We start from the raw sequence: 27,852 nt of genomic DNA, 5'->3' as shown, positions 1-27,852 counted from the left end.
GGTGGCACTATTCCCATTTTGCAAATAATAGAACCGAGGCTTAAAAAGTTAAGGGTCTATATCATCTCACACCAGTCAGAATGGCCATCATCAAAAAATCTACAAACAATAAATGCTGGAGAGGGTGTGGAGAAAAGGGAACCCTCTTGCACTGTTGGTGGGAATGTAAATTGATACAGCCACTGTGGAGAACAGTATGGAGGTTCCTTAAAAAACTACAAATAGAACTACCATATGACCCAGCAATCCCACTACTGGGCATATACCCTGAGAAAACCATAATTCAAAGAGTCATGTACCAAAATGTTCATTGCAGCTCTACCTACAATAGCCAGGAGGACATGGAAGCAACCTAAGTGTCCATCATCAGATGAATGGATAAAGAAGATGTGGCACATATATACAATGGAATATTACTCAGCCATAAAAAGAAACGAAATTGAGCTATTTGTAATGAGGTGGATGGACCTAGAGTCTGTCATACAGAGTGAAGTAAGTCAAAAAGAGAAAGACAAATACCATATGCTAACACATATATATGGAATTTAAGGGGAAAAAATGTCATGAAGAACCTAGGGGTAAAACAGGAATAAAGACACAGACCTACTAGAGAATGGACTTGAGGATATGGGGAGGGGGAAGGGTAAGCCGTGACAAAGCGAGAGAGAGGCATGGACATATATACACTACCAAACGTAAGGTAGATAGCTAGTGGGAAGCAGCCGCATAGCACAGGGAGATCAGCTCGGTGTTCTGTGACAGCCTGGAGGAGTGGGATAGGGAGGGTGGGAGGGAGGGAGACGCAAGAGGGAAGAGATATGGGAACATATGTATATGTATAACTGATTCACTTTGTTATAAAGCAGAAACTAACACACCATTGTAAAGCAATTATACTCCAATTAAGATGTTAAAAAATTAAAAAATAAATACAATAAAATACACATACCAAAGTTAAACAGGAAAAGAGTAAATCACAACCTCATTAAACCTAGAACATGAGACACAAAGCAAAAATTTTTTTACAAAGCAGAAAGGCAAATAAATGAAATAGCAAATAGAAAAATAAGAAAAAAATCACTGAAACAGTTGTTTTTTTTGAAAATATACACAAATTTAATAAACCTTGAGCTAGACTAAGAAACAAAGAGAAGACTTAAAATCAGAAATGAAGGAAGAGACATTAGAACTGACAACACAGAAGTAAAAGGGATTATAAGAGATTTTGTGCCAACAAATTGGATAACCCAGAACAAATGGATGAGTTCCTAGAAATGTACAACAGGCCAAAATTAAATCATGAAGAAAGAGAGCACCTAAACAGATCCATAACTAGTATGGAGATTGTATCAGTATCTAAAAACCTTCCCATAAATTAAGAAAACCCCAAGACCAGATGGTATCACTACTGAATTCTACAAAACATTCAAAGAAGAGTCCTTTGAATCAAGTCAGTTCTTCTCAAACTCTTCCAAAAACGTCATACTAGTCTAAGTGAGAGTTACATATAAGATAGTAGTTTCTAAAGTAGCTGATTACCAAGATCATTTGAGAGTCTTTTAAAAGACAGAGATTATGAAATCTCTTCCCCAGAAGTTATGATTCAAGTCAAGGCCTTGATGTCAGTATTTTAAATATCTGACTCTGACACAGAGTCCGGTTTTCATTGATGTGATCACCTCTTAAGAACGGTTGTCTCTTGCTAGGGGAATGGTGGTCAGGTGCTGACCATATGTGATACTTCAGGTCTTCTTCATCTTTCACCTTGTGGTCTTCACAACCTTTCCCCATTTTCAAGCTCTATTGAGATATATCTGGATTTACCTAAGAAGAGTCTTTCTGAAAATTCTCCTCCAAAATCACTACTGGGTTTAGGGATGGCTTCTTGGGGTACTTCTTAGACCTTTTTGTTGTCTATCATAGGAATTGACCCTGTTTCTCTAATCCATTGCTTTAGAAAAACTACAGCTCTTTCTTTTCATAACTATCTTTCTCTTGCAGTCTAAAGCCAAATAATATAGAATCTTCTCCTTCCCATACAGTAACTAAATAGGAATGAACACAGTTTTGAGTTTATTGTCTGTTTCCTTTTTAAGGGTTTTCACTAATAATAATAAGTAGAAAGCAAAGAATGAAACAGAGTTCACCAACATTTTAAGGTCAGCTGTCCAAGTCGTCTTTTTTTTTTTTTTTTTTTTTTTTCCTTTTTTTTTTTGCGGCACGCGGGCCTCTCACTGCCGTGGCCTCTCCCGCTGCGGAGCACAGGCTCGGGACGCGCAGGCTCAGCAGCCATGGCCCACGGGGAGGCGCAGGCTCAGCAGCCATCGCCCACGGGCCCAGCCGCTCCGCAGCATGTGGGATCCTCCCGGACCGGGGCGCGAACCCGTATCCCCTGCATCGGCAGGCGGACTCCCAACCACTGCGCCACCAGGGAAGCCCCCCAAGTCGTCTTTGAAGTGTAACCGCTAAAACAATCTTCATTCCTCCCCTTTAACTTCAGGGGAGTTAGAGACAGTCGGGCAAGCCTTCTAGCTAATATTTTGTACTTTAGATCAATGTGTCACTACTCTTTAACCTCTTAGATCCCCTTTTTTATACTCATCTTTGATTTTACCGTAATTCACATAGGTGGGGGCAAGCAAATATGGCTCTGTGGGCCCTTGGCTTGAACCAGGGAAAAAGACAATTTATCTTAGCAAAAAACTAGAAGAATGATACAGGTGAACTTATTTGCAAAACAGAATAGAGACACAGACGTAGAGAAGGGAAGTATGGATACCAGGGTGGAAGGGGAGCTGGGATGAAGTGGGAGAGTGGGATTGACATATATACACTACTATGTATAAAATAGATAACTAATGAGAACCTACTGTATAGCACAGGGAACTCTGCTCAGTGCTCTCTGGTGACTTAAATGGGAAGGAAATCCAAAAAAGAGGGGATATATGTATACGTATAGCTGATACACTTTTCTGTACAGCAGAAACTAACACAACATTGTAAAGCAAATATACTCCAATACAAATTAATTTAAAAAAAAAAAGTTAGGGGTCTTGCCCACGCCTAGGTCTTCTGATTGCAGATCTTACCCACTTTCTACTTAGTGCTCTAATACCCTTTCCTTACTCTTCTATGTAAAAATATTGTCTTATATAATGTTACCCTCTCTTATACATTTATATTTTATAACAATTTGCTCAAAGGTATGGGCTGAAGGCTTCATTCCTGTATTAGTTCCCTAGGACTGCCATAACAAAGTATCATAAACTCAGTGGCTTAAAATAACAGGAGTTTATTCTCTTACAGCTCCAGAGGCTGGAAGTCTAAAATCAAGGTGTCAGCAGGGTCACGCGCTCTCTGACGGCTCCACGCGTACACCCTTCTTTGTCCTCCCCTGCTTCTGGTTGTTGCTGGCAATCCTTGGCATCTCTTAGCTAGTAGATGCATCACTCCACCCTCTGCCTCTGCCATCACGTGGCCTTCTCTATGTGTGTCTCTGTATTCTCTCCTTATAACGACACTAGTCATTGGACTAGGACCCACCTTAACTCAGTATGACTTCAGTTTAACGAATCGCATCTGCAAATAAAAACCCTGTATTTCCAAATAAGGTCACATTCTGAGGTCCCCCATGAATTTTGGGGTATCACTATTACAGCCTCTATTAAAGAACGTTCTGACATCTATGAACAATTGGGAAATTTCTTTAGCTACAGAGGGGCCTTCCCCCTTTCCTGTCAAGTTTCCCTGAAGAGATAATTAACTGATTCATTCATTCATTCAACAAATACTTAGTGACCGTCTACTATATGACTGGCACTATTGCAAGCACTGGAGCTACAGCCCTGGAAAGAGAAAGTTCACACTTCATGGTACTTGCATTCAACAGGGAGAAACTTTTGCCAGTGTGGTATGAAGGTGTGGCCGCAAAGGGCAGGAACTACAAGGCTTCATAATAGGCTCCAGAACTGGCTTGTCCTCACTTCTAACACATTCTGCTAGTCTGAGCAGGTCACAGCCAGCCGGAGTCAAGGGGCTAGAGAAATAGACTCGACTTCTTGAAGGGAAGAGTGACAGTGTAGGACTGTAAAGGGGAATGACCGTCGAGAGGGCAGTGACAACTCCTTCGAGATTTCCCCCAGTTGCTTGTGAGACTAAAGTAGCAAGAGAATCTCCTCTTTGCTCATGGAATTTTCACAACATTTGCACTCTGTCTTGGTTTGCTTCCTTCCCTTGAGTGTGGAAAGTTCCAGTGGTGAGAGCATCTACTTCAGAGAATTGCTGGGAAGATTAAAGATAATGTATTTAAACAACCTGAAGGTGTGAAGGTGCCTGACACAGAGTAGCTCCCCCAGCTGTCTGCTGTTGTCTCATACCAGCTCATGATCACCAACACCATCATCGTCGTGGGAACCATGAGAGAAGACAGACACAGAGCCCTAAAGCAGGATGTAATGACTTGTCTCCAGTGGCCCCCAGGATATCCCTCAGGTCCCCCATAAACTCATCAGTGTTCCTAACTTAAGCCCATCCCAATTGCCCTGTGCATATTCTAGAATGAATTGTACAGATTGTGGTTCAGAGTTGGAAACACAAGGCCAGCTTCTTGGGTCCCACCCAGGCCCTTGGCTCTACTGACTTGCCTGTGCAGGTGGCTTTAGGAGCCGGGGGATTTCACTGATCCCTCCACATTACCTACTCTAGACCACCCGCAGTCCAGCCTGGAGAGGGCAGTGGCTCTGTGGCTTTGGGTCCCTGTGAATCAAGTGGTCGCCCCACTTGAGAAAACCAGGCATGAAATAGGCGGGGCAATTGTGCTGTAAAGGACGCTCGGTGGGGAGGGTGTTTAGAGGAGGGAATGATTCTTCCACTTATGTGGCAGGGGAGTGTGTTGGGCCTTCATGGATTATCCAGTTTATACCCGCAGAAAGAATCCCAGATAGGAGTGGCTGGGCCCAACAGGAAAAGAGTGAATCATTTGTTTCTTTGGAGCTTCCTTCAGTTCTAAAAGGGGGAGGAGGGCTTCCCTGGTGGCGCAGTGGTTGAGAGTCCGCCTGCCGATGCAGGGGACGCGGGTTCGTGCCCTGGTCCGGGAAGATCCCACATGCCGCGGAGCAGCTGGGCCCGTGAGCCATGGCCGCTGAGCCTGCGCGTCCGGAGCCTGTGCTCCGCAACGGGAGAGGCCACAACAGTGAGAGGCCCGCGTACCGCAAAAATAATAATAAATAATAATAAAATGGGAGGAACGGGAATGAGGTGAGAAAAGTAGGTTGGTGCTGGACTCTGAAGGACCTCAGAAGACGAGTATGAGGACGGGGACCCCATTCATTCTGGGGTCAGGGATGCAGCCATGTCATCTGCAGCCCCAGAGTGGCTGTTCCATAGCCCTGGTGCCCCAGTCTCTCTATAACTTTAATCATAATATTAGTATCTTTGATATTTAAAAGAAGACCCATACATCTGAAACTAACACAACATTATAAATCAACTATGCTACGATATAAAAGAAAAAATTAAATTAAAAAAAAAGAAGAGCACGTTACACATTCAGGAGGGTAGATGGAGTCATGGCATTAAGCCAAACAACAGTAGGGTGCCACCACTCCATTGAAAGTCTCTGAGTCTCTGGGGTTGGAGACCAGGATGGCAGTGCACCAGGCCAGTGTGGTCTCATGTTGCCTCTTCTAGGTAGACTGTGAGAACTAGTTCAGATTGGGAGTGAACGGCCTTTAGGGGAGAAACCTTTGCTCCTAGAATTCAGAGGAGCACACAGCTTTCCCCTTTGGCCCCTACTGAGGCCGCCAGCTCTCTGGCCTGGCGCCTCCTAGGCTGTGAGCCCTTTAGGAAAGGGTTATATCTCCCAGGGGTGCTGGGCAGAGTGCCTTGTACTTTATGAGGTCTGGACACATGTTTGAACGGATGGATCCGTGGATGAATATGGCAGAGGAAAAGCTCAAAGATAATAAATGTAAATACCCATATATTATGGTTCTAAGTGATATATAACCCAGACTTAAACTGCCTTTTGCACCAAAGCAAATGTATTTACTGATGCAACAAAAGCCCAGAAGCTGGGGGTCTGGTTTCAACATATGGAGCCAGGTATCCCGATGATGTCGCTGGGAATACATCCCCTTGTCTTTCTGCTCATCCCTCCTCTGTTCCCTTCATTCCTGGTCTAGTTCTCCCTGCATAGTGGTCCCTCCTCCCTGACCCCAAGCTCCAGGGTGCATTCTCTCAGCTCAGCGAGAGGAAAGGGAGCTGAGAATGAAGGAAAGCAGGTTCTCAGATGAAAATCAAGGCACTGGTACTGAGGAAGCAAAATGCAACAGGTGTCCACAGTGATAGGCTTGTAGAAAAACTGGATCCCCTTGCTTTGAAATAGATCAACAAATGCCAGAACTCCATGCTTTTCTTCCTGCTTTAATCAAGAAGACTGGAGGCCTAGACATCAGATTAGAGTGGAAAGTGGGCAGCTTTGGTTGCCAGGCAGACCTGAGTTTGAATACTGACTCTCTCGCTGTGTGATCTCTCTTAACATCTCTGAACCTCAGTTCCCTTTTCTTTCCAGCTGGACTGTCAGCTCCCTAAGGGCAGTGACCTCGTTGCACTTTTTCATTACTGCACCTCCACTGCCTAGCAGCATGCCACCTGGCACAGCCGCAGGTATTTGATATTGTTAAATAAATCAGTAATGGTTCAGGTTTGTTGTACAGAGAAAAGAAAAACCGTATACATGAAGCTCTGATAAAATGCCTGGCATGTAGAGGGTGATGGGTAAGTTATAGAGCTGGTCATTATCATTACTCTCCAAAGGAAGCATGGTGGAACACAACCAAAATAGTCCCGACAGCTGATGGAGAATCTGAAAGGGAGACCGGCCATTTAGGTTGTCAGTGGCTGTCTTGGTGGCCCGCATTGGCCATCGTGTCGTGGATGTGACCCAGTGTAAACATCCCACACAAGTACTGAGTTCTTATTCTTCTTGTGTCCCCTCTGCAGCTGGAGCTCTCCAACACGGCCGTCCTGCACCAGATGCGGCGGGACCAGGTCACAGACACGTGCCGGGCCAACAGCGCCGTGAGCCGCAAGCGGCGGGTGCTGACCCCCAGCGACCTGAAGCACCTGGTGGTGGATGAGGACCACGAGCTCATCTACTGCTACGTGCCCAAGGTGGCGTGCACCAACTGGAAACGGCTCATGATGGTCCTGACCGGGCGGGGCAAGTACAGCGACCCCATGGAGATCCCGGCCAACGAGGCACACGTCTCGGCCAACCTGAAGACCCTGAACCAGTACAGCATCCCCGAGATCAACCACCGCTTGAAAAGCTACATGAAGTTCCTGTTCGTGCGGGAGCCCTTCGAGAGGCTGGTGTCCGCCTACCGGAACAAGTTCACGCAGAAGTACAACACCTCCTTCCACAAGCGCTACGGCACCAAGATCGTCAGGCGGCAGCGTAAGAACGCCACGCAGGAGGCCCTGCGCAAGGGCGACGACGTCAAGTTCGAGGAGTTCGTGGCCTATCTCATAGACCCGCACACGCAGCGCGAGGAGCCCTTCAACGAACACTGGCAGACCGTCTACTCCCTCTGCCACCCGTGCCACATCCACTATGACCTCGTGGGCAAGTACGAGACGCTGGAGGAGGATTCCAATTACGTCCTGCAGCTGGCGGGCGTGGGCAGCTACCTGAAGTTCCCCACCTACGCCAAGTCCACGAGAACTACTGATGAAATGACCACAGAGTTCTTCCAGAACATCAGCTCAGAGCACCAGACGCAGCTGTACGAAGTCTACAAACTCGATTTTTTAATGTTCAATTACTCAGTGCCAAGCTACCTGAAATTGGAGTGAAGGGTGGAGGTGGGGAGAGGGGCGAGAATCGTGCTTTTTAATTTAAGATTTTTATTTGTCAAAAGAATTCTATGGATATTGGGTTATTTTGTAAATTAATATTTCTTTGGGGATGATGCTGCGAGCAGCATAGTGAGAATTATTTAAGATCCTTAGTAGGGAAGGACGGCTGTCTTTGCAGGGCACTAGGATGGGTGTCCTTGTTTTTTAGACATGAATCCCCCGACACTTTCAGAGGTTTCTTTGTGTTCAGGTGAATTCCATGAATTGTGCATCCCATAAATTCTAATTAACGTTATTTATAGTTATTTAAACATGGTCTCTGTATAGATTTCTTTTTGTGGCAGCAAGATTCTGACGTCTTTGCAGAAGAAATCTATGTTTCGTTCTGTGCTTGCAGCAGCTCGTGCAGGGGCATGAATGTTCTCCTTATTAACCGCTCAGAGAGTCACTGTGATAACAACCATTGTGCTGTCTGTTGATACCACCGTTCTTGAAATTCTGCTAGAAATAAATAGAAAGAGGCACCTTTGCAAGGGACTGATTCCAAACTGATTTCAGTCGACCCAAACGTTCCTCACACGAAAGAAAAGTGATTTTTTTTTTTTTAACCCAAGGAGAGAGCTGATTGTAGCTTTTTGTTTTTTTCCCACCAGACTTAGCAATCTGGTAGAATAGGCTTTTCTACAGAATTTTTTAACTGGCAGTGCCAGTTGTGATGAAGGTGAAGTGGCTGTTGCTTTACATTCAACAAGTATTTATTAAGCAACTACTATGTGCTAGGCCTAATTCTAGATCCTGCAGATAGAGCATTAAACAAAACCAATAGTCTTGGCCCTCAAGAAGCTTTACGTGGACGCAGAGTATCCAGCTTGACAGTTAGCAAACCCCTGATATTCATGGACTTAACGTGAGGTTTGGACTATTCACGAACCACCCCAGAAGGTTCAGGATCCCTACAAATTTGCATTTTTCTATGGCCCAAATTTGAAAACCACGTGCCTGGAACAGGCCACTTAACTTGGTGAGTAATCCAAGCTCATTGCCCAACATAAGAGATGACAAAAATGTTTCCTGTCACGTGCCCACTCCAATTTATTGGTAGTATCTATCTGCCTTTAAGCCCCAGAACAGATTTGCCAGGCACGGCACGGAAGAGTGCTGTGATTGATTAGTGATGTCTGCCTTGGGTGAAGGAAAGGGAATATTCGCCGACCGTCTCCTCCTGTCATTTCCAGCCCAGCTTTAAGGTCCCCACCTAGAAGTGTTTTTTCTACTCTTTGCCATGTAAAAGATTAAAATTTTGTGGCAGGACTCAGACATTGGAGGATTTGCAATGGCCTGGCATTTCTACTCCTTGTGAAGGTCAGAGGCGGACTATTTGTACACTTATGCATATCCGCTCCTCCTAAGGCCAAGAAACCATCGGCACCTTTGCAACCACCAGCAATGAGCAGCAAGGATAGCCTTCTGTGATGGTAACCCATGCCCTTTTCCTCTGGAAGGCTGGCAACATTCCATTCCCTGTTCCTTGCTAATTAACGGTCTGTACATGCTTCTCATTTCCAATGCCTCTGCTGACGTTTGAGCCACATCCCTCTTACAGCTAGTGAATGAGTTGGTAGCAGATACTGTATATAATAATAATAGTTCTAATGATAGGGGGAGGGGTGGGATGGGGTGTGGGTAAGTTTTGCTTTTTGTTTTTGATGCAGTGTATAGAACAGAGGGGAGAAGAATATTCTAAACGAACAAAAAATAATTTATTCTCAGAAGCTATTAAAATTGTGTTGTAAAGCTCACAGCCAGCTCAGTGAGCAGCAGCTGCCATGTCTCATGGAGGAAATTATTTTATTGAATGTGAGTGAGGTGTGCACTGGAGAGGGTGGCCGAAGCTATTTATAAGATGTTGTGTACCTTCTTCTAAGCTCTCTCTCCTTTGCGAAGGGCACGTCAACTGTACCCTTGACAAATAGAGATTTATGCAATGTGTTTTACCAAGTAGAGTGACAGACTTCAGCTGTCCTTGGAATTATTCCTGGACCCTGTTTCCAGGCAGGGGACACTGTCCTCAGAAACAAAGCTTCTGCTAATGAAAGAGGTTTCTGGCATTTCCTGATAATGTGCTTCAGAGAACACAGGTTCTCCCCAGACACAAGTTGGTGTGATGCAAAATAAGGGTTCTGTAGTCAAATATCCTTGGGAAACAAAGTGAAGTCCATTTCCTTTCTGCAGGACTTTTCAGAGCCTTGAATGTGTGCTGTGCATTGTGAACTCCCAAGAGCATCACTGATGGAGTCGGTGGCATTTCCTGACCTTTGAGCGGGATACTCTATTTTGCAGATCATCTCAGAGAGCTAGCGTTCCACTGAATATTCTTTGGCTAGGTTGCTTTAGCACATCTGAGGTCTTCAAGGATAAAAAACTGCTTCCCTGACACCCCGCTTCCAAAAACAAAACAAAACAACAATAAAACAGCACCACAGTCTCCACCTGGTTTATAGCAATGAAGGTACTTTATCAAATGAATTCAACTTTTGCTTAAGTGCAATGGTTCTAATCCTGGATATTACATGGGCCACGATTCCCTCCCTCCCAAAGGGAGTGCCGGAAGAGTCTTGGGTGGTGCTGACAGAAGGAGGGATGGGGGAGGGGCACAAAGCCTCAGTTGGTCCCCCTAGTGCTCAAGCCTAAGGTTGCTCAGTGCAAGCCAAGAGAGCTCAACCCTTGCTGAATGCTCCTTCGATTCTATAGTTTGGAATTGTTCGGTGTTCTTTTAGTACTTTAAGTGGAAATTCACGTGGATTTCCCGCGTTTTGCATTTCCACATCTCCGTCTTTGATCAGCTGTGATGCCTTCATTCGTCTTCTCGCTCTAGTGGGAAAGGGTGTCCTTCAGCGGACAATACTGCGGTATGGTTCGTCAATGAGGGGCTCTTTCTCCTCGTTTTTTGTGTTCATATTTTATTTTCTAATGGCATAAAAACTTTTTTAAAAAATATCAATTCAACTGTTTTTGCAGAATGTAGAAAGTACTCTGTGTCCTTGGTTAAAAAGAATCCATGGGTGAAAATGTGCCTGGGAAACAAAAGTTCTTGGTTCTTTCGTTCCTTTTCCTTTTTTTTAAAGAAGACTGTTTGAAAACGCTTTCTATTGCATGCTTAGCTGGAGAAAAGTACAGGCAGGTGTCCCATCTTCGAGCCACTTTTCAGAGGTGCTGCTGTGTTTTCAAAACCAGGTACAAAGTTGTATTTACTAGGACATTCCTGCTTAACCTGTCCCTTTGGTTGGAAAACTGTAGAATATTAGCCACAGGGTTTGAATTCCTGCAGCTGCTTCAGACCCTCCCCCTTCCCTGCCTCCCCAGCTGGTCTGGGAAGAAGGGCAGTCTGCTGACCTGTTGGTGTCTCAGAGGGGACCTTCCTTCCCACCTGTCCACCAGGTGAGTTTCACAGTCCTGCCTGTTCAGCTGTATGGCACAGGACAGCAGCGGGTAGTGGAAACTTCGGTCGGACCAGTGTCCTGGTGGCAAAGGCGTGGAAGCACCAGGGTCTGATCCCTACTGGTAGAAAATTCCCAGAACAAAAGCGAGTCCCTAACATCCTTAGCTGGTGGGGTCTGGACCACCGCTGAGGTAGTGATTGCAGAACTCCCTGTTCTAACCTGGCCAGAAGCCGAGGGACTCTGGCCCCGATGGGTGGGGCTCAGAGCCGATTTCTCACAGCCTGACCATCCCCTACAGAGACACGCAATCTGAGCTGCCCCGTTCTGTGCGATCCTGGGGACCAGAATCTCTTGCCCACTCGTGTCAGCAGGACTGACCTAATCACTCCCCCAAAGTTCCCACAACCAGTATTTCCTCCAGCCTTTTCCATCACAACCAACTGGACCCTATGAACAGGCAGCAGGATCTACAACCAGCTTGACCTTCGGCCGTTAACGGGCGAATTTCAGTCTGTTGCCCTTTGTCAGGTACAGAAGGGGCTGCCCGTACTATTTTCTTAGGAGTGTGCTCAGTATGGCATATGGACATATAATTTAACATCTTTGTGGAGTGTGATTTTCTTTTTTTACATATTTGTGTGCAGTAGAGGGCCTGTTGTAGAAAACTCTCCCTGTATCTTACTGTACTGTTCAAGAAAGCTGAATTCCACATTGCCAACAAAAGCGTGAAAATGTTCATGAACCTTCTTCCAGGAAAAGCCATTCAAGCCTGATTATTTTTCTAAGTAACTTCAATTAAATTGAAGAAAGAAAAGAAGCTTCTCTCTGTGTATGGTTTGTTCACGGCTCACTGACAGAGGACTGCAGAGGTGGGGTGGGCTGGGCTGTGTCCCTTAGCATGTGCGGGGCCCTTCTCACGTGTATCAGAGGATGGAGTGGGAGAGACGCACATGCAGACCGCATTGCAGTCTTGGCCGTGGCAAAGACCTCCATAGAGCCGAGCCCTTTCTGTTTAGTGGATGAATAGAAGCTTTCTTCATTCCTGTTTTGTCTGTAAATTCTTTGTAAAGCGATGCATTAGAAGGCCCACCCTGATCATGTAGGCTACCACCCCCGTGAAAAATAAGGAAACAGGCCCTGAAAGGCTAAAGGGCGTTGGTGGCAGAGCCAGTATTCAAACTTAGGTTGATGTGCCTTCAGAGTTGTGGCACTCGACGACACGCCTCTCTTAAGTGCCTGTCTTTGGTTCCGAAGTTTTTAGCTTTATTGATAAGAACTATTTATTTATTTGTCAAAGAAGAAATCATCTCAAAGTTGTACCTCTATTTTATTGTACCCTAATTTAAAAAAATGTATTATGTAAACATTTTGACATGAGAATACTGAATTCGAAGATATGTCTCCTTTTTCTTTTTTTTTTTTTTTTTTTGCGGTACGCGGGCCTCTCACTGCTGCGGCCTCTCCCATTGCGGAGCACAGGCTCCGGACGCGCAGGCCCAGGGGCCATGGCTCACGGGCCCAGCCTCTCCACGGCATGTGGGATCTTCCCAGACCGGGGCACGAACCCGTGTCCCCTGCATCGATCGGCAGGTGTACTCTCAGCCACTGCGCCACCAGGGAAGCCCTATGTCTCATTTTTCATCCATGCCGGATATGGTATGATATGTCCACTCACCAGCTGGTTCTTACCACCAGTGGCCTGGCTCCCACCCATTCCTGGTGTCATCACTGTCCTTGCTCTGGTTGGCAAACGGCCAGACCATGGAGCTTAGTTTTCTGAAATGGATGGGAAATGTGCTTATTTTTTAATGTGGCAAGTGGCTGTGACTGTTATGGCCTGTCCCTGTCTCACTTGGGACAGTAAATGCACTAAACGTCAGTGGGAAGCAAGGCTGGATGAGGACACCCCAGTCTTAGTTTACTCCCCATGGAGTAAGACTGAGATGCCCTCTTGTCAGTGGTCAGCTAATCTTTATTTCTCATGGTGCCACAGGTGCCCTCTGGCTGACGCTGCAGAAGCTACAGAAACCAAGGGGCCTGTGGCCCAGAACACTGCCAGGGCCAGAGGTTATTACGGATCCACCACCAAGTGAACAAAAATAGTGTCAGGAAGAATCATGGGTATCCAATGCCAAAGTATCCTTTCTTGGGAAGAGCGTTCCTTTCTCAAGTCATGTCTTTCCTACATTTTGGTGTTCAAATAACTTTCATAACGGTAGCTATTAAGTGATATTAGAAAATACAAAGACTGGCAATTTCATGTCAGCCCCCAAAGTCATTTCAAGTATTTTCTCAGAAAGTTATGATATCCAAAAAGACCAGGAACCATTAGCCAAGAATGCATTTGAGGGGGTAGAAACCTGAGAGAGTTTAGTGGAGAACAGCACTCTGGGGAAATCCTTCCTGGGAACAATTCTGAGCTTTGCACAGCTGGTTCCCAGACTCCTGCTGGCACACCGTGGGTCCCTGGAGTCCTGGGATGACTTACAAGAAGTTGAAGACTGATCTGGTCTACATTCACCTGTAGGGAGTTTATCAGATATCTTGGTTCTGGGGTGATGGACATTTCCAGTATAAAACAAAAAAGGGACTTTCTAGCAAGACTGACGTGAGAAAAAAACCCAACCAAACAACCAACCTTTTCCCTGGTCCACAATCCTCTCCTAGAGCCAGCCTCATCCCAATATCATAACAACCTATGGATAGAACAGAATGGAAGCAGCCTGTGGATTCCGAACATGTGGCTGGCTGAGAACTGTTCACAAACACAGTGCCTCAGTCTCTTTCTCTTTGAAACAAGAAAAACGGCAACATCTGAATTATGCCAAAGTTGAGATAAATAAGAACCCCTGAGGTTGCTAGCCCCAGTTCATCCACCAAGGAGTTGTTTATAATCTAGAGGTAATCACATCCTGTTTGGGCCTGTTTCCTCATCTGTAAAATGACAAAATTGAGCTATATCTGTGGTTTTTCAGGTTTTTTGGGGGGAAAAAAAAAGAGCCTCAAAACTTTGTTGTGTGCTAAACACTCGTATGTAAAACGGATGAAACAGAGATACTGTGATTGGATAGTTTGAGGCCCAGCTGAGCCTCTCCTTTTCTGTAAGATGCCTGTGGACCTCCAGGGAACCCTAGGATTCTAAGGAACACAGTTTGAGAACCACAAAGTTAGATGACCTCATCCTTTCCAGTGTTGACATTCTCTAATGATCTACCCAAATGCTCCTCTGTGGCTCTTTGTGGCTTTCCGCCAGAGGTCAGTTAGCAATTAGACGGTACCATGGAAGTAAAAACCGTTTCAAAAAGGGAGTTAAGGCAACAGCATTGAAATGAGATTAAGATAGAAGAAATAAGGGAAAAGAAAAATAGAAAGGTAGAAGCAGCTGCAGGAAAGAAATAGCTCACACCCAGATTTAAGATGGGGAACCAAAGTTTACACTCCTCTTTTTCAATGATCTACCAAGAAAACACTGGCTCCAAATTCCTACAAATCTCCACTAATTTGAAATTCAAGACGCTGGAATGAAAAACAGTCTATTAATCTGCTTTTTATTTTTCAATGTTTGTTTTTAAAAATAATAGAGAGTCACATTACGGGAGAATAGCAAGGGCTTCAGATTTCACGGTTTGGAAAAGCCAGCAGCTAGAGAAAGATATTTTTGTGTCTGCATCCAGCCTTGGACCTTTACCGGATAGACTAAGCCAGACACAACTTTGTGCCTGGAACCAAACTGGCAGCAGGATGAAGGAAAAATGTCTAAAGAAGAAATGAAGGAGGAGGAAGGAGCTCTGACTGTAGGAATGATGCCTGTATGCTGAGTTTCTCTGTACAACGAGCACAGACTCAACTGCAGGTGGCTTGGAATTGTTGGCTTTTCGTGTAGTCTTTTCCAAAAATATATAGCTTCATAAACGAAGTTGACCACAAAAGTGGCTAACTTTTATTAATTTATATAGTTTACTGTATGACTTGTAATGCATTAAATGTCTCCATTTAATCCTCAGAACAACCAGCAAGGGAGATACTTTTTTGTTTTGTTTTAAGATAGTTTTTTTTTTCATTGAAGTATAGTTGATTTACAATCTTGTGTTAGTTTTTGGTGTACATAGGTAGATACTTTTATTCTTTTTACAGATAAGGAAGCAGACGGATCCTTTAAATGACATGCCCCAAATTACTCATCTAATAAGTGGCAGAGCCAGGATTCAAACCCAGGTCTGGTTGACTCCCTAGCCCACTGGAATTAGTAACACCGATGGGCCAACAGGGGAGGGGGCCAAAGTCTGGGGTTGATACTGCTACAAGCAGCCATTAATGAAGAGACATTACGACTCTGGCCAAAGCGCAAAATCTGATTAAATACAAGCAAAGGGAGGATAAAACAAAAGAGCTGGAAGACTAAAAGGTTAAGTTTCAGACTAAAATAGTCACAGAAAACTAGACGAGCAACTTAAGTTTCTGCCAGTGTTCTTGATGGGAACAGCTCAGTCCCCTCCTGTTTCGTCTTTCCTCTTGCACCACTAGTCACACTCACAACACTTCTGACACCAGATGTGTGTGGGTTTCCCCACAGCAAGCCATTCCCTGTGACACCAGTGGGTGTCCTACAATTTCACTCAATTCTGACACCATCTGCCTGGAGATAACGTCAGATCCCACAGGTTAAGGCCTCACTCCTACAAGACGGCTCACCTGCCGCTCCAAGTCCAATCCCAAGTCCAGACTGTCACTTGTGCTTCTGACAGATCAGCTATAAATCAGAGGTTCCCACCACCCCTTCCTCAGGTTCAATTAATTGGCCAAAGCGGCTCACAGAACTCAAGAAAACAGGTTCCTTATTGTTTATAAGTTTCTCATAAAAGGATATGATAAAAGATACAGATGAACATCTACATGGAGGAGATGCACAGGGCAAGGTATGGGAAGGGGCTCGGAGCTTCCACGGCCTCTCTGGCCGCTCTCCCAGCACCTCCACATGTTCACCTACCCAGAAGCTCTCCCAACTCCACACTTTGGGAATTTTTTATGGAGGTTTCATCATGTAGGCATGATCAATCATTAACTCCATTTCTAGCTCCTTTCCCCTCTCTGGAAAACAAGGGATGGGGCTGAAAATCCCAAGCTTCTAACTGTGGTCTTTCTGGGGACCAGTGCCCCCACCAAGAGTCACCTCATTAGAACGAAGGACACTGCTTATCACCCAGGCAATTGCAAGGGATTTAGGAGCTCTGTGTCAGGAACCTGGGTCAAAGACCAACTATTAGGGCTTCCCTGGTGGCACAGTGGTTGACAGTCTGCCTGCCGATGCAGGGGACGCGGGTTCGTGCCCCGGTCCGGGGGGATCCCACATGCCGCGGAGCGGCTGGGCCCGTGAGCCATGGCCGCTGGGCCTGCGCGTCCGGAGCCTGTGCTCTGCAACGGGAGAGGCCACAGCAGTGAGAGGCCCGCGTACCACAAAAAAAAAAAAAAAAAAAAAAAAAAACCCAACTATTAGAATAAAAGATACTCCTAGTGCTCTGATCACTTAGCAATGCCAAATGTTTCAGGAGCTCTGTGCCAGCAATTGGGGCAGAGACTCATATTTATATTCTGTATCTTACCAGAATGCTGGACCAATTATCGACAAATTTGGACAAACTATTTAGAAAGTTTGGACTTCAAATAAAAGCCAAATGGCAAAAGTGAAATTCAGATCGGGGTCTCAGAAGAGTCTGTGAGTCTAATGCATGGAACGCATAAGCCATAAGTATTCTGATGCTCTGGGCAGACAAGTTAACGTGGGCTTCAAATATAAGCCCCAAATCAAGTTTCAAGGGCAGCCATTCAGGACAAAGATGTATAGCAGCGCTGCACAGTGCACCCTGGGTGAGCAGTAGTAGGATGAATGACCTTTCTGAGCAACGTAAAGAGGCTAGACAAAAACAGGCCAAGAGAGAAAGGCTGAAGGGCAGGTGGGAGTGTCTTGGGGCAGAAACCGCTTTGGATGTCTGCATGGTTAGGCTCCCTGCAGATGTGCCCGCTATTACTCTAACCCCGGGGCAGATCTCCTGTAAGCTGAGTCCTGAGCTTCCCCACCCCTTCTAAGAGCCTGCAGCTGTCAGGGGATACACTCATTCATTCATTCAGATGTGTCAAGCATCTGTCTATATTAGACCTTCAGCAGGATGCTGAGAATATGGGAATTCTTATAGTTAATAATCAAGTGGAGAACACAGGAATGTTAACAGATAGTTACAACATAGCCAAAACATACATGAAGATGACACATCAAACTATCCCTGGGAAAGAAGTGATCCAAGTCCGTTGCTGGAGAAAGAGAAAGGTGAGGGATTAGAGCAGTGGTGATTTTGTCCCCCACTGGACAGACATCCACAACAAAGAAGTGTCTGGCTCAAAAATGCCAAGATTGGGGAACCCTGAATCAGAGAAATATTAACTGTTGGGAAGGGGGTAGAATCTATGGTTTTTCGTAGCTAAATGGATGTGTGGGTGAGGAGAGGAAAATGAGGCACGGAAGAGTGGCACGTTCCCAGCTTGGCATACGGTCGCTGGAGACTGGGGCCCTTCATGGAGATCAGGTAATCAGGAACACGTTTCTGCAAAAGCTGTATATTACTTGGGAGCTTGCTAGAAACACAGTTTCAGGCCCCACACTAGCCCTCCTACGTTTTAAGAAGCCAGGTGATTCATACGCATGTTCACATTTGAGAAGCATTGGTCTAGAGAACCAGAGACCGTCTGAGACAGAGCTGTAGCTGTGGGGGAGAAGGGGTCATCTGACATTATTGCTTATTTTTCCAGCAACTCTGAGGCATGAGTATGATCAGAACAACTGTGTCTGGTTGCACAGGTTGTGCACTGCACAAAGTCGCCTAGTTGAGGATAGGGCTGATATTTGACACTTACCCTGAAGAAAGAGATACATTTTTCTTACCCTGATTGCCAAGTTACCTGTGCAAGGGCTGTGACCACGCAGAAGGTGTACTGTTCCAATTTGCACAATAGCCGGATGGCCTAGCAGTGGCCCTAGATATAGTACAGATCCACATTGCCTTATCTGCAGTTTTTCAATCTACAGACCCCTGAAAACCAAAAGGTTTTTCATAGATTTGCAGCAAGCTCACTTGGCGGCAAAACCTGACCTTAACTAACATGAGACTAATTATAGTCTTTATTTATCCCACTTACTGTGAATATTTCTACATTTTCCTGCAGAAATATTAATGTAAATATAAATTAATTTTCTTATGGGGTACAGCTCCATACACTACTGGAGCATGAGGTAATACACGCTATTTACACAGCATTATTTTTCTAAACTTTGAAAAATTCTGAACTCTAAAACACATCTGGGGACTTCCTTGGTGGCACAGTGGTTAAGAATCCGCCTGCCAATGCAGGGTATATGGGTTCAGTCCCTGGTACAGGAAGATCCCACATGTCGCGGAGCAACTAAGCCTGTGCACCACAACTACTGAGCCTGCGCTCTAGAGCCCGCGAGCCACAACTACTGAAGCCCGCGTGCCTACAGCCTCAGCTCCGCAGCAAGAGAAGCCACTGCAATGAGAAGCCCGCACAACGCAACGAAGAGTAGCCCCTGCTCGCCGCAACTAGAGAAAGCCCGCGCGCAGCAACAAAAACTCAACGCAGCCAAACATAAGTAAATAAAACACATCTGATCCAAGGGTTTCAGATAAGAATTGTGATCTTGTACTAATCCAGTTTTACAGATGGGGAAACTGAAGCACAAAGAGGTCAAGTACACGGGGGAACCAAGGTTCAAACCCTCTCCTCTTTCTGCATCACACTAGTTCCAAGAAGCTTATTGAGTAAGATGCTAGTCAGTACACAGTCCGGGCCCTTCCCTCACAGGCACTCACAGTATATTTTCAGACAGAAACATGGGTAAGAGGCACCAGGACATGCCTCTTGTGCGGGTCTCCCGTAACAGAATGCCAGTCCCCACACTTGAGTGGCACATTTCCAAACAAACCTCCAGATGTTCTGAAAACACTTAGCCCAAAGCCACGCACCCCAGAAGCATCCGTGAACTTCAGCCTCATTAACAGACACAGAGAATCCCAGCAAGATTACAAAAGAATGAAAGCAAGTGAATTCTCATTGGATCTGTGATTGAGACAAGCAGACTAGAGCAAAACAGCATGGGATGGTCTGCTGTTGTGCTATTCTTGTTCTGCAGATGGAGGTCTCCAGCAGCTGCAGTGGGATCCAAATGCCTGTTTCTCCTTCAAAAGACATTGGTGCACTTTGGAGAACATAGCGCCTGTCATCTCTTCAGAACTGAGGATTGCTTCTCATTCCTCTGCTCCTTCAACAAAGAATAGACTTTATTCCAATGGAAGTCAGCCTGGAGCTACAAGTTATCAACCAGATAAGAGTCAGTGTACCAGAGTCTCTGAAATTTTGCAAACTCTGAAATTATATACGTGTGATGTATCCACAGCTGTATTCTTCACTTTTGAGTTTGCACATTTGGGTGTTGCCACGAGGTAAATACTGGAAATTTGGTATCTTGTCGCCAAAAGCAATGATGATCCACTATCTAAAACAAAAGCAAATATTTATAAAAGTATTTGCTCTTTAAAAAACCTTTAAAAATATTTCGGTGAATATTGAACTCAAAATCATTTCTGATTCTTTCCATAGTGTATATATGAATTATACATGTATGTGTATTTATCACTTTATGTTATTTTATAAACACATTTACATCTCTTTTCTGGAAAGTGTTTATTGAACTCTATTGTCCATTTAAAAATTGGCTTATTATTGAGTTGTAAGAGTTCTTTCTGAAATTTGCATCAAAATTCTTTATCAGAAACGTGTTTTGCAAATATTTTCTCCCACTCTGTGGCTTGCCTTTTCATTTTCTAAAAGGTATCTTTCAAAGAGCAAAAGTTTTAAATTTTGTTGAAGTTCCACTTACCAATATTTATCTTATTGCAGGTTATATCCTATGTAAGAAATCTTTGCCCAACCTAAAGTCTCCAAGATTTTTTTCAATGTTTTCTTATAGAGTCTGTTATAATTTTAGCTCATACATTAAAATCTACATTTACTTAGAGTTAATTTTGTACATGGTATGAAGTAAGGGTCATAGTTAAGACTGTATACATATCCAGTTTTCCGACCATTTTTTGAAAGAACTGTATTTTTCTCACCTTGGTCCTTCTGTCAAAAATCAAGTGACCAGGTATGCATGTAGGGGTACCTTTCTGGCCTCTCTATTCCCTTCCACTGATCTGTATGACTTTCTTCATGCTGATATCACACTGTCTTAATTACTGTAGTTTCATAATAAGCCTTGAAATCATGTAAGTATAATTTCCTCCAGTATGCTTTTGGTTTTTTATTTGCCCTGGCTATGACCTCTCATACAAGGTTTAATAGGAGTGGTTATGAGGAAAGCATTCAATTTTGACTATAAAGTACAATTCCAGCTGTAGGTCTTTTGTAGATGCCCTTTATCAGCAAATTGATGTGTCCAGTTTGCTGTTTTATTAGGGATTTTTCATTTATGGTCATGGGAAATATTGTTCTGTAGTTTTCTTTTCTCGTAATGTCTTCATGTGGTTTGGTGTTATGCTGACCTCATAACATGGCTTCTTCTATTTTCTGGATGAATCTGTAGAGAAACTGTATTATTTCTTCCTCAAATGTTAAGTAGAACTCACCTGTGAAGCCATCTGAACCTGGAATTTTCATTATGGGAAGACCTTTCATTACAAATTCATCTTATTTAATAGGTATATGGATACTTAAATTATCTCATTTTTCTTGACTGAGTTGTGGTGGTTTATATCCTTTAAGGAGTACATCCATTTCCTCTAAATTGCTAAATTTATTGGCATGAAGTTGTTCATAATATTCCTTTATTACTTTAATGTTTGTTGGATATGTAATTAAATCCCCTTCTATGTTGGTAGTTGGTGTCTTCTCTTTTTGCTTCAATAGTCTGGCTAGAAATTTATCAATTTCATTGATTCTTTCTAAAAATAAGCTTTAGTTTCATTGATGTGTCTGCTGTTTTTTCTATTTTCAATTTCATTGATTTGTGCTCTCATCTTTATTATTTTATTTTCTTCTTCTTGCCTTGGGATTAATTTGTTCTTTTACAGTATATTAATTTGCATCCATTCTTCTTTACTAATATAAGCACTTAAAACTATAATATTCCTGAGGCTTCCCTGGTGGCGCAGTGGATGAGAGTCCGCCTGCCGATGCAGGGGACACAGGTTCATGCCCCAGTCCGGGAAGATCCCACATGCCGCGGAGCGGCTGGGCCCGTGAGTCATGGCCGCTGAGCCTGCGCGTCCGGAGCCTGTGCTCCGCAACGGGAGAGGCCATGACAGCGAGAGGCCCGCGTACCGCAAAAAAAAAAAAAAAACAAAAAAACAAAAAAACTATAATATTCCTTCTAGGGGCTACTTTAGCTGCATTCCATACATTTTTGTAAGTTGTGTTTCCACCTTCATTCAATTCAAAGTACTTTCTAGTTTTCCTTGTAATTTCTTCTTTGACTCATGGATTACTTAGATATATGATGGGAGTTCTCCATATATTTTTCAGTTTTTTATTTCTAATTCCATTATGGACAGAAAGATATAATTGTATCATTTCTATCCTTTTAAATTTACGGAGACTTGTTTTATGGCCCTGAATAGGGTCAATCCTGCTGTATGTTCTCCGTGCACTTAAAAAGAACGTGTATTCTGTTGTTATTGGGTGGGTCATTCCATAACCGTAAACCAGGTCAAGCTAGCTGGTAATGTTGTTCAAGTCTCTTCTATATCTTCATTGTTTCATCGATTATTGAGAAAAATGTTGAAATCTCCTATTATAATTGTGGGTTTGTCTATTTCTCCTTGAAGTTCTATCAATTTTTGCTTCATGTATTTTGAGGCTTTCAAAATTAGGTGCATACACATTTAGTATTATTATGTTCTCTTGCTGAATTAACCTTTTGTCATCATGAAAAGTCCTATTTTTCCCCATTAATATTCCTTGTGCTGAAGTCTACTTTGTCTTGATACTAATATAGCTACTCCACTTTGCTTTTTGCAGTTTGCATTGTATATCTTTTCCTGTTCTTTTACTTTTAACTTCTCTGTGTCTTTATATTTAAAGTAGCGTTCTTTGTTATAAATGAATCTTTTCAATCTAATCTAATAATCCCTGCCTTTTAATAATAGTATTTAATTTAATCTAATCTGACAATGCCTGCTTTTTAATTATTTAGACAATTTACATTTAATGTAAATATGGATATTACTGGGTTTAAATCTACCAATCTGTCATTCGCTTTTTATTGTCATATCTTTCTTCCTTTTATTGTCTTTCCCTTCCTTTTCTTGGATTTTTTTAAAAATTTATTTATTTATTTATTTTTGGCTGCATTGGGTCTTTTGTTGCTGCACACGGGCTTTCTCTAGCTGCCGTGAGCAGGGGCTACCCTTCGTTGCAGTGTGTGGGCTTCTCATTGCGGTGGCTTCTCTTGTTGCAGAGCACAGGGTCTAGACACGCAGGCTTCAGTAGCTGTAGCACGTGGGCTCAGTAGTTGTGGCTCACGGGCTCTATAGTGCAGCCTCAGTAGTTGTGGCGCACGGGCTTAGTTGCTCTGCGGCATGTGGGATCTTCCCAGACCAGAGCTCGAACCCGTGTCCCCTACATTGGCAGGCGGATTCTTAACCACTGCGCCACCAGGGGAGCCCTATCTTTTTTTAATGATTCCATTTTTTCTCTACTCTTCAATTATTAGCTATTCCTTTGCTTGTTTGTTTTTAGCGGTTGCTTTAGGATTTACAATATGTACCTTTAAACCTACTACAGTCTATCTTCAAAAAATATTATACTATATGTACATTTTATGTGAGAACCCCACAAGAGATTACTTTCATTTACTCCTCTTTTCCTTTTTGCTATTTTTGTCATACATTTTGTTCTGAATGTAAGAAACTGTATGATATCTTATTATTTTTGCTTTATCAGTCAATTGTCCTTTAAAAAAAACAAAAAGTGGGGAAAAATTTTAATATTTACCCACACATATACCATTTCTAGCACTCATTATTCCTTTGCATAACTGTAAATATCTGGTCTCATTTTCCTTCAGCCTGAAAAGCTTCCTTAACATTTCTTGTAATGTAAGCCTCCTGGTAGTAAATTCTCTCATCTTTTGTTCATCTAAAAACTCTTGATCAAATTTGAATAAGTCTGGCCATTACTTCTTGAAATACTCTTTTTGGCCTCCACCCCCTTTCTAGGACTCCACTTGTGCATTAGGCCATTTGGTGTTGTCCCATTCATCACAAATGCTTTGTTCTTTTTTTTTCAGTTTTTGTTTTCTCCGTGTGCTTCATGTTGAATAGTTTCTACTGTTTTATCTTCAAGTTCTGCAATTCTTAATTCTGCAGTGTCTTTTCTTATACTAATCCCAGTTAAATTTTCATTTCAGACATTGTATTTTTCATATTTATAAATTCCACTTAGGTCTTTTAAAATCTTCAATTTCTTTTCCTTACTATGATCATATTTACATCTTGAGAATGGAATAGGTATATTAGGCTCTTTAATGTTCTTGTCTGTTAATCCATCATCTGTCCTTTTGTGGTCTCTTTTTTTTTTTTGGCTGCACCATGCAGCACATGGGATCTTAGTTCCTGAACAGTGATCAAACCCATGGCTCCTGCACTGGAAGCATGGAGTCTTAACCACTGGACCACCAGAGAAGTCCTCGGTCTGTTTCTATTGACTGATTTTTCACATTTTGTTGCCTTATTGTTTATCAATTTTTAATTTGATGCTAGATATTTTTTCTCTATATAATCTTTATTTTCTTCCAGTTTTATTGAGATATGATTAACATACAGCACTATATAAGTTTAAGGTGTACAGCACAATGATTTAACTTACATACATCATGAAATGATTATCACAATAGGTTTAGTGAACATCCATTATCTCATATAGATACAAAAATAAAGTAATAGGAAAAAATTTTTGCCTTGTGATAAAAACTTTTGGGATTTACTCTTAACAACTTTCATATATAACCTACGGCAGTGTTAATTATATTTATCATGTTATACATTACATCCCTAGTACTTATTTATAACTGGAAGTGTGTACCTTTTGATTGCTTTCATCCAATTCCCCCTTCTCCATGCCCCATCTCTGGTAATCACAAATCTGATTCTTTTTTTTCTGTGAGCTTGTTTGTTTGTTTTAAAGTATAGTTGACCTACAACACTATGTTAGCTCCTGTTATACAACATAATGATTTGATATTTCTATACATTTCAAAATGATCAACACAGTAAGTCTAATTACGATATGTTACCATATAAATATTACAGTTATTGACTGTATTCCCTACACTGTGCATTTCATACCTGTGACTCATTTATTTTGCAACTGAAAGTTTGTACCTCTTAAGCTCCCTCACCTATTTCTTTCCTCCCCCTACTCCTCTCCTCTCTGGCAACCACTGATTTGTTCTCTGCATCTATGACTCTGTTTCTGTTTTGTAGTGTTTGTTCATTTGTTTTGTTTTTTAGATTCCATGTATAAATGAAATTATACAGTATTTCACTTATTTCACTAAGCATAATACCCTCTAAGTCCATCCACATTGTTGCAAACGGCAAGATTTCATTCTTTTTATGGCTGAGTCATATTCCATTGTGACTGTCTGTATGTGTGTGTATGTATATATGTGTGTGTATATGTGTCTGTGTGTGTGTGTGTATCATATCTGCTTTATCCATTCATCCATTGATGGACACTTAGGTTGCTTCCATATCTTGGCTATTGTAAAAAATATTGCTATAAACATTGGGGTGCATATATCTTTTCAAATTAGGGTTTTGTTTTCTTTGAGTATATACCTAAGAGTGGTATTGCTGGATCATGTGGTAGTTCTATTTCTAGTTGTTTTAAGGAACCTCCATACTGTTTTCCATAGTGGCTGCACCAATTTACATTCCCACCAACAATGCACCAGGGTTCCCTTTTTTCCACATCCTGGCCAATACTTGTTATTTGTTGTTTTGGGATAATAGCCATTCTGACAGGCGTGATATCTCATTGTGATTTTAATTTGCATTTCCCTGATGATTAGTGACACTGAGCATCTTTTCATGTGCTGTTGTCCACCTGTATGCCTTCTTTGGAAAAATGTCTATTAAGATCCTCTGCCCATTTTTTATTATTTTACTTTTTTTTTTTTTTTGTGGTATGCGAACCTCTCACTGTTCTGGCCTCTCCCGTTGCGGAGCACAGGCTCCGGATGCGCAGGCTCAGCGGCCATGGCTCATGGGCCTAGCCGCTCCGCAGCACATGGGATCTTCCCGGACCGGGGCACAAACCCGTGTCCCCTGCATTGGCAGGCAGACTCTCAACCACTGTGCCACCAGGGAAGCCCTACTTCTGCCCGTTTTTAAAATCAGGTTTTTTTTTTGATGAGCTGTATGAGTTATTATATATTTTGGATATTAACCCCTTATTGTTTGCAAATATCTTCTCCCATTCAGTAGGAGCCCTTTTCATTTGGTTGATAGTTTCCTTTGCTGTGCAAAAGTTTTTAGACTGATGTAGTCCCATTTGTTTATTTGTTTTGTTTCCCTTGCCTGAGGAGATATATCAAAAAAATTACTAAAACTGATGTCAAAGAACATACTGCTTATGTTTTCTTCTAGAAGTTTTATGGTTTCAGGTCTTACATTTAAGTCTTTAATCCATTTCGAATTTATTTTTGTGCATGGTGTGAGAGAGTAGTCCAGTTTAATTCTTTTGCATGTAGCTGTCCAGTTTTCCTAACACCATTTATTGAAGAGGCTTCTACCCATTGTGTATTCTTGCCTCCTTTGTCAGAGATTAATTACCCATAAAAGTGTGGGTTCATCTCTGGGTTCTCGATTCTGTTCCACTGATCTATGTATCTGTTTTTGTTCCAGTACCATACTGTTTTGACTACTGTAGCTTTGTAGTATAGTTTTAAATCAGGACGTGTGATACCTCCAGCTTTGTTCTTCTTCCTCAAGGTTGTTTTGGCATGCTGGATATTTTAAATTTTACATTATTGAGTGCTGGATTTTTTTGTATTCCTTTACAGGATGTTGGACATTTCCTGACTTGTGGATTAGATTGATCCTTTTGTGGTCTATTTTAAACTCATATAGGGTAGGTGTATTATTATAGAGTTAATTAAGTTCCATTTGTAAGGTGTGACCTTCCTGAAGATCCTACTTAGCACCTCGAATATGCAATAAGACCTTTAACTCTGGCTGGAGGCAACTCAAATAATTCCTGGCACTGTGTAACCTCTGATAATTATTTTTTAATAGATCTTCCCAGCAATTGTCCTTTCCTTGGAAGCTGTGTTAGTCTGACCTTATGGGATTTTACTCTAGGTATACACTCACTGGTATTCAGTCCCAAACTCAAGAGAACACGATCCAAATTTCTGAAGCTCTTTCTCATGTATCTCTCATCACTTGGATACACTACTCTGCCAATTCTAGCCACCTTGGCCTTGCAGAATTCCAATCTGTCTCCTCAAATCAGAGACTGGTGGATTGGGTCTGGGAATTTTCTCTGTGGGTTACAGTCTGGGAATTACCTCTAAGCAAAAAGCCTTGGCAATGGGAGACCTCATCTCAATTGTTCCCTTTGCTCGAGGATCACAATTCGTTTCTGCCTGTTGTCCCCAACATCCAAAAATAGTTGTTTCCTATATCTTGCCTGTTTTACTAGTTTTTTTTTTTTTAATTTGGACTGTGTTAATCCCTCATGGTCTTACACAAATGTCTGCTTGTTGTTTCAATAGCTATAGCAAAATCTACACCCCATAGCTTGTTACTCCTTTAATACTGAGAATTTGGATTATTTCTTTAATTTTAAAAAAAATTATAAACAGTGCCAGTATGAATATTGTTGTTTAAAAAAAAAACCTTGCATTTTCTTCAGAATATATTTCCTCGATAATTAGTGAAGTTATCAGAACAATGTGAACAATTTTATAGTTCTTGTTGCAATATTTCCTTATTGTTCCTAGAAAGATAAAACCCATTTACAGTGCCACTAGGCATTGTAATATGAATATATATTTCTCTTGATTGCCAGCATTGGACTGTTTTTTAAGATCTTTATTGGAGTATAATTGCTTTACATTGTTGTGTTAGTTTCTGCTGTACAACAAAGTGAATCAGCTATACGTATACATATATCTCCATATCCCCTCCCTCTTGCATCTCCCTCCCACCCTCCCTATCCCACCCCTCTAGGTTGTCACAAAGCACTGAGCTGATCACCCTGTGCTATGTGGCTGCTTCACACTAGCTATCTACTTTACATTTGGTCGTGTATTATGTCAATACCACTCTCTCACTTCATCCCAGCTTACCCTTCCCTCTCCCAGTGTCCTCAAGTCCATTCTCTACAACTGCATCTTTATTCCTGTCCTGCCCCTAGGTTCTCCAGAACCTTTTTTTTTTTTTTAGATTCCATATATATGTGTTAGCCTACGGTACTT

At 42.6% G+C, this 27,852-nt stretch overlaps 1 protein-coding gene across 10 annotated transcripts in view; it reads left to right on the top strand.

Annotated features, from left to right (window-relative positions):
• Positions 1-12,658, top strand: part of CHST11 (carbohydrate sulfotransferase 11) — a 280,883-nt gene extending 268,225 nt beyond the window's left edge. For 4 of the 10 annotated variants that reach the window (XM_024732143.1, XM_024732144.1, XM_024732149.1 and 1 more), the window contains exon 4: positions 7,003-12,657. In XM_024732143.1, coding sequence (XP_024587911.1) covers positions 7,003-7,857 — 855 coding nt within the window. In that variant the 3' untranslated portion in view covers positions 7,858-12,657. Of the gene's footprint in view, positions 1-7,002 lie in introns of all 10 variants that reach the window. The other 6 variants (XM_024732145.1, XM_024732147.1, XM_024732141.1 and 3 more) reach the window with 2 other exon arrangements.
• Positions 12,659-27,852: the final 15,194 nt, after the last annotated feature.

This window comes from Neophocaena asiaeorientalis, unplaced genomic scaffold, assembly GCF_003031525.2.
Source record: "Neophocaena asiaeorientalis asiaeorientalis breed wild unplaced genomic scaffold, Neophocaena_asiaeorientalis_V1.1 scaffold418, whole genome shotgun sequence".
In the NCBI taxonomy this organism is placed as follows: Eukaryota; Metazoa; Chordata; class Mammalia; order Artiodactyla; family Phocoenidae; genus Neophocaena; species Neophocaena asiaeorientalis.
Note: the sequence above shows the minus strand (reverse complement) of the source record. Positions and strands in the feature narration are given on the sequence as shown.